General features: G+C 44.0%; 1 protein-coding gene across 1 annotated transcript; it reads left to right on the top strand.

The window, feature by feature from the left end:
* The first annotated feature begins 3,867 nt into the window (after window positions 1-3,867).
* Window positions 3,868-5,998, top strand: LOC109705343 (rhodanese-like/PpiC domain-containing protein 12, chloroplastic). Its single transcript, XM_020226079.1, has 5 exons — window positions 3,868-4,535; window positions 4,810-4,929; window positions 5,471-5,562; window positions 5,666-5,766; window positions 5,856-5,998. The coding sequence occupies exons 1-5, from the start codon at window positions 4,232-4,234 to the stop codon at window positions 5,968-5,970; spliced, it is 732 nt and encodes a 243-aa protein (XP_020081668.1). The 5' UTR covers window positions 3,868-4,231; the 3' UTR covers window positions 5,971-5,998.
* Window positions 5,999-6,296: the final 298 nt, after the last annotated feature.

The raw sequence follows: 6,296 nt of genomic DNA, 5'->3' as shown, positions 1-6,296 counted from the left end.
AGAAGGAGGAGTCCGGCACCCGTTTACCCACTCACTAGCACTACCGGACCGGAAGGCCCAGAGAGGTGGCCCAACAACCCCGAATGGCAGCACAACCAATCAGCATCTCATTTTTGGTCACTTTGCTGTTTAGTCCTAAGAGATTATGTAATTTCCATTCCAGTATTAATCCTGAGAAGTATAAGTACGAGATTGTATGGCAAACAGAATTATGAATGAAAATGAAATAGTCTATTTCTCCCCCAAAGGTTCTTCTCCAAACCCTTCTTCTTCTCTATCCCTTATCTCTATCCCAACTCTTTTCCCTAACCCTCACCTCTCAATCCTCATCTATCTATCTCTCTACCTCTATTTCTCTTCTCTCTATCTCAATCCCAATTTCTATCTCTATTTCCTCACCTCTCTAGCCTCGGTTACCGATTACGTTACCTCGGATCCGCGACCAGAAGCACCAAGAACAGCAATATACAAGCCCGAGCCATAAGGGATATTACAACTGGTATCAGAGCCAGGTTCTGTCCCAGGGCCGTGGCCAACAGGAATTCAACAGGAGCAAGACCGTTGGAGGCTCAGCAGCTGTGGGAAATTACCCCAAGCAATTGGCGTGCACAAGGTAACATCATCCAACTAGCACAATTAGCAACAGAGGAAACATACTCAGGCTGTACCGAGGTAGTAGTAAAGACTAGTGCGAGTTCTATTGAATTAGAATCGCACCGGGCCTCAGCTTAGCATCATTGGCTCCTCGGCATAGTTACTGTAGCAAGCGATAACTCCAGACCAAACAAGAGTGAAGCAATCACAGTAGCATCCAGGGGCAACTCTCGGCATTCATCAGGTATACCCAACAAATCACTACACCCTTACATTACCGAGAGGGAGACAATCAGCAGTGTGCCAGGATTCGAGTGGGTAAAGCACTGTTCCATTAATTGGAGCAGCGCCGAAGCCTCCGTAATACATCACAGGCATCCCGGATTAGTTAATGTAGCATACCTCCATTCCAGTTCAAGCAAATAGGGAGCATACAGAGAAATCGAAAATTAAATAAAACCGAGGCATCAATTGGGAAAACAAGTCAAAACCGATTCACTTTCACACCCGCAAGTAAAAGAATGGTGGAGGGTACCCGGATGAAGGATTTAAACGACCACATTAACACACTGGAAGAGAGGTTGCAGCATCTAAATACCGATCATGAGGCGCGGATCATCGGACTGGCCCAACAGGTAGCCGCGGCCAGGGAAGAAAGGCGATCGCAAAACAAGGAGATGCTGAGAATGTTTGCCGCACTACAGTCACAGCTTCACTCCGTACAAATTCCCACAGTTAGCCCACCTGAAGGAAGAAGCCAAGAGCCTTGCGCCGACCTGCCGCCTCCACTCGCAACACAGCCGCCTCTACTCGGGCCTGCCCCCAATGCCCCAGATGACCATTCTACTTCAACAGAAGTAGGGAGTACCCGAGAAACCGCGGAGAATACAGCTTACAGATCTAAAAAGAGTATTAATTATGATTTTGTAGAAGCGACTGCAACGAGTAAGCAAACAAGGATGCAAGAACTATGCGATGGATACGGGGAGGAGTATATTATAGGGAAGCAATGTAAGGATAGCTCCCTAGATGTGTTACAAGCCCAGGAAAAGGTTGAAATGTGTACTAAATCTGAAACGGTAAAAGAAGAAGGATGTGAGCTACAACAAGTAGAAGAAGGAAATGTCTACGAGGCTACAAGTAATAAGGAGTCAGATAACCAAACCCAATTAATTCTGAATGATGATAGAAAGCTACATAGCCTCATTGATTTCGGGATTGCAAAAGCCACCAGAGTTGAGGTTACTACTGTTGCACCCTTGACAGTGATAGCAGACCCTGGGCACAAGGTGCTAAGCCAAGATTCTGGCCCTCAGTTTGCAAGAAGGAAGCCAGGTCACAAATTCTTGGCTGATTCAAGAGAATTGAGGCTCAGAAATTCTGACATAGTGCTTAGAATTTATTGGATGAAGGAATTTAGGCAAGTGCCTTTTGATCCAGGACCTAACAAGGTAACAATTCATAGTATTGAAGAAGCTTCTCACATGCCAATGGTAATCAAGCATAGAGCACAATTACTAGCAGCTCAGCCCTATATGATTAAATCTGGAGCAACAATGGAGGAGATGCCTTCTTGTATACAAAAGCTACATAGAGAAATTGAAGAGGAAGGTAATAAGCCAGCTACACCACATGGTTGCAATAGATCTTCTATATTGGGAACAAGTACAGTTTTAAGCCCAGAAAATAGACCCCTTGCTTATCTCAGTCCAATATGGAACCAAATTCATTATGTGCAGTCCACCTATGAGAACGAATTCATTGTAATTCTGTGGGAAGTGAACAACCAATTTCACGCCAATTCCTTTCCGACAATAGGATTTCTTATGTTCAGTGGAAATAACCTTCGAAATTGGATTGGGGGCTATGAGCAATGCTTCGAGCTACATCAGATCAGCGATCAACAAGAGAAATCAGATGACTTAAGGGCTCAAATGCTAAGTCCAATTCTTAATCTGGCAGAGGCTTGCCATGGGTGGGGTTATGTGAATGCGTACAAGAAGCTAGGAACTGTGCTTAAGATGCCTCATCCATGCTCGCGATTTCTGGCTTATGAACAAGACAAACTGCAGGAATCTGAGGTAAATGATTGTAACTTCCATAATGCTAACTGTGTTCATAGTGTGAAGGTTAAAGGCAACAGCTTCCTAAGCCTAATCGGAAGTCAAGCTCACCCTGAAAATGGAGAAGATCAAGATGTAAGAGAATTAGAAGATGAAACTAGCTGTTCCCTCCTCATAGCTAGGATGGTTATGAAGAGGTTTGCCTATAAAAAGTGCTGTGATGATCTCTATAGGCGAAAAATTTCGAAGGATTGTTCCGCACTTAAGAAGAAGGCCCATGGGGAGCAGAATGAAGCCGCTTGGGAAGACAATAGAGAGATTACAGCACTGGGAAAAATTCTAAAGCCCACAAGTAACCAAATTGGGCTTTACCACATCTCGGTGCAAACAAGTCGGGCGGCGCGCCGGTTGCGGCTGCCTGAAGGTCCCAAGGGTGAGCCCCCGCCCCAGCAGGAGCCGCCGTCCATGCTGCCAACCCGAGGTGTTAGGCGAGTGTGGACACAGTTGGAAATGCCTCTTACCGGCGCAAAGGGGGGGCAAGAAAACAGAACCGAGATTAGAAATGGCTTAAAAGAAGCAATTTTGGGGAAGAAGGATGTGCCCCGAGAGAAGCAAATGGGAGCCCTAAACCAGTTCCATCCTTGAGGACAAGGATGATTTTAAGAGGAGGGGATTGTAACAACCCTGAAGAATAAATGGTAGAAGCAGTAGTTAGCATGGGAGAGTAGTAAAAATGTCAACTTTACAAAGTAGAGAAGAGAAGTGCAGCAGGAGGTTGGTGGGGAACGAGCTTGGCGGAGCGATCCGGCAGGAAGGCGCTCGAGCGGAACTCCGGCGGGAAGGAGCCTCCGAAGGGGCTCAGGCGAGCTCGACTGAGCTAGGGCATCCTCAAAGCTCGGAGAGAGCGACGGGAGGTCCGACGAAATCCATGTAGTTGGGGCGACGGAGAGAGAGCTGGCGGATGATGCGGAGAAGGCAGGAACCGACGCCCACTTACCGTTGCGCACGGGTCGGGCGAACCAGGAGCTCGGATCGGGACGAAATGGCGAACCCAAAACCCGCAGGGTTGCGGGTAGTGCAGAGAAGGGCGGACCCGAGTCCGTTTGCCCGCCTCCCAGGCGATTTGGACCAAACAAGCCCACCCGAGGCCCTCAAGGCAACCGGATTCAACCCATCAGGCCTCATTCCTATTTTTGACAAATTGCTGTTAAGTCCTCTTAGGATAGTTTAATTTCAATTTCAGTACAAGTTGTATAGGCTATATATAGTTAGCAGGATGTAATTCGCAGGGTATCAATGAAAATGAAATAGTCTATTTCTCCCCCAAAGGTTCTTCTCCAAACCCTTCTTCTTCTCTATCTTCTATCTCTATCCCAACTTTTTTCCCTAACCCTCACCTCTCAATCCTCATCTGCCTATCTCTCTACCTCTATTTCTCTTCTCTCTATCTCAATCCCAATTTCTATCTCTATTTCCTTACCTCTCTAGCCTCGGTACCGATTACGTTACCTCAGATCCGCGACCAGAAGCACCAAGAACAGCAATATACAAGCCCGAGCCATAAGGGATATTACATGCTCGAACCACTTTTAAAGATCGAATCGAGAAGCGAAATTCTTTTAAAAAAAATCCAACAAAAATCGAAAGAAATGTTTCGAGCGACCCATTTCCCCTCTTTCTCCTCCTCCTCTTTGCGAATCCCACTCCTCTCCTCTCTCCCCTTCTCCTCCTCCCTTAAACCCTACTTCGTCTCCTCCCTCTCTACGGCCCCACCTCAAATCCCACGCTCTTCACGCCCCCCAATTGGAAACAATTCCACTTCGCGCTTCTTTAGGCGGAGCCCCTCCATTATGGCTAATCCGAGGGTTCGAGGAAGAGGTAGGACTCATCTTTTGATCCCTTTCGTTGAGAATTCCCTTGAGTTTTTCATGAATTTGGGAAATTTTACTCGTTTTCCGCAAGAATTTGATCAGATTTTCAGAGAAATTGTTAGAAACTAGGAAGAGTTGTAAGGTTAGGTAGCAAAATTAAAAAAAATTTACAGTTTAGGTACCCGTTTCAGAAATCTGCGATGGTTCAGATAAGGTCTATACGAATTTACCTTGTTTTTACTGAACTGGGTTTGGATTACTGTTTCTTCTTGTGTCCACAGCTCTGTTCAGTGGTGGAAGTAGTAGTGGAAGAGAGAATAAAGAGCTTCTGGTTCAGCATCTGCTTGTTGGTGAGGATAATCTTAAGCTTTTGGTGGAGCTCCAACAACGGATTTCGGGAGGTTGGTTTGGTTAAAAACTACTTTTTTCCCCGTTTTCAGATGCTGTATGTTTTTTTTTAGCTTGGTTAAGCTACTTATTTATTGTATTATCATGTGTTGAACATAAATGATTAAAACATCCCAAAGACCAATAGCCTAACTTTTACTAAGTAGGTTGAAGTTGGTTACGAATGTTTCAATTCCCTTCTTACCTCTTCCTTTCCCGGACATGATCAATTTTGGGAATTTACTCAAGAATTAACTTAAAAAACTCATATATGCAAAACATTACCAGTTGTTCAACTTCATTGTGGTGTCAGCATGGTACAGCACAGTGGGAAATCGTAGGGTCAATTACGATGCTACGGAGAATGTATTAAAATAGTTATAACAGAACACCAACACGATAATTCTATGTCTTCACATGGAGCTTTGGTTAAACTTTGTTGTTAAATGGGCAACTGTGTTTACTTTTATCGAAGACTATTTCTTTACCATTCGGACGTACCTATATATATGTAGGAAAGGGTCGATCATGATTCTTCGTGCTGATACATTTCAGGAGTAGATTTGAGCGATTTGGCTGTGGAGTATTCGATATGTCCGTCAAAGGAAAATGGTGGAATGCTCGGGTGGATCCGAAGAGGGCAAACGGTATTGAGAACATAATTACTATATATCAATATAAATGAGTAAAGTGTGTTATTTGTCTCCTTAACACGAATATTGAATAAACCACTTGGTGAAATTTGAGCAGGTTCCAGAATTTGAAGATGCTGCGTTTAATGCTCCTGTAAACAAAGTTGTGCGTTGCAAGACTAAATTTGGATGGCATTTGCTGCAAGTGCTCTCAGAGAGGTAAAGAATCATAACATCTGTACAAGCTGTGGCTTCATCATCGGAGAGTTGTATGTTGTGATTTTTTATCCAGTTTACTACTATGCCAGGGAAGAATGTATACTTCAAGATATCGAGCCACTGGAGCTTCACTCCAAAATGCAATACCCTAGTTTTGTTGAGGAAGCTCAGTTGATTGATGTCCGAGAGCCTGAGGAAGTGTAAGTTTTTTTAAAAATATATATATTTCTATTAGCCTCCTCCCTCAATTCTCTCAAAATGATGGAACAATCCTTATTAATTATCCATTCTCCTCTCCTTGCATTTTAGTATCTTAGACCTGCGTAAGTGTGGATCCTCTGATTCGTAAGTGTAAGGTACATCATAGGTAAAAACTGAGTAATTATCATGCTACCATTATCTCAATATGATCTTGCTATCTCAATTGTGGTCCTAAGTTAGTAAGAACAAAACATAAGCCATAACGAAAACAATAATATAACAAGACTTATTTTTCGTCACTATACTTGTAGTGAGCTTTGTCATCGAGC

Source organism: Ananas comosus, unplaced genomic scaffold, assembly GCF_001540865.1.
Source record: "Ananas comosus cultivar F153 unplaced genomic scaffold, ASM154086v1, whole genome shotgun sequence".
Lineage (NCBI taxonomy): Eukaryota > Viridiplantae > Streptophyta > Magnoliopsida > Poales > Bromeliaceae > Ananas > Ananas comosus.
The sequence above is the reverse complement of the archived record's forward strand: the minus strand, read 5'-3'. Positions and strand labels throughout refer to the sequence as shown.

Coding starts and splice junctions, on each gene's coding strand:
- LOC109705343 (XM_020226079.1), top strand. CDS start 4,232: ATGCTCGAACCACTTTTAAAGATCGAATCGAGAAGCGAAATTCTTTTA. Junction 4,536..4,809: donor TCCGAGGGTTCGAGGAAGAG/GTAGGACTCATC, acceptor TTGTGTCCACAG/CTCTGTTCAGTGGTGGAAGT. Junction 5,563..5,665: donor GGATCCGAAGAGGGCAAACG/GTATTGAGAACA, acceptor AAATTTGAGCAG/GTTCCAGAATTTGAAGATGC.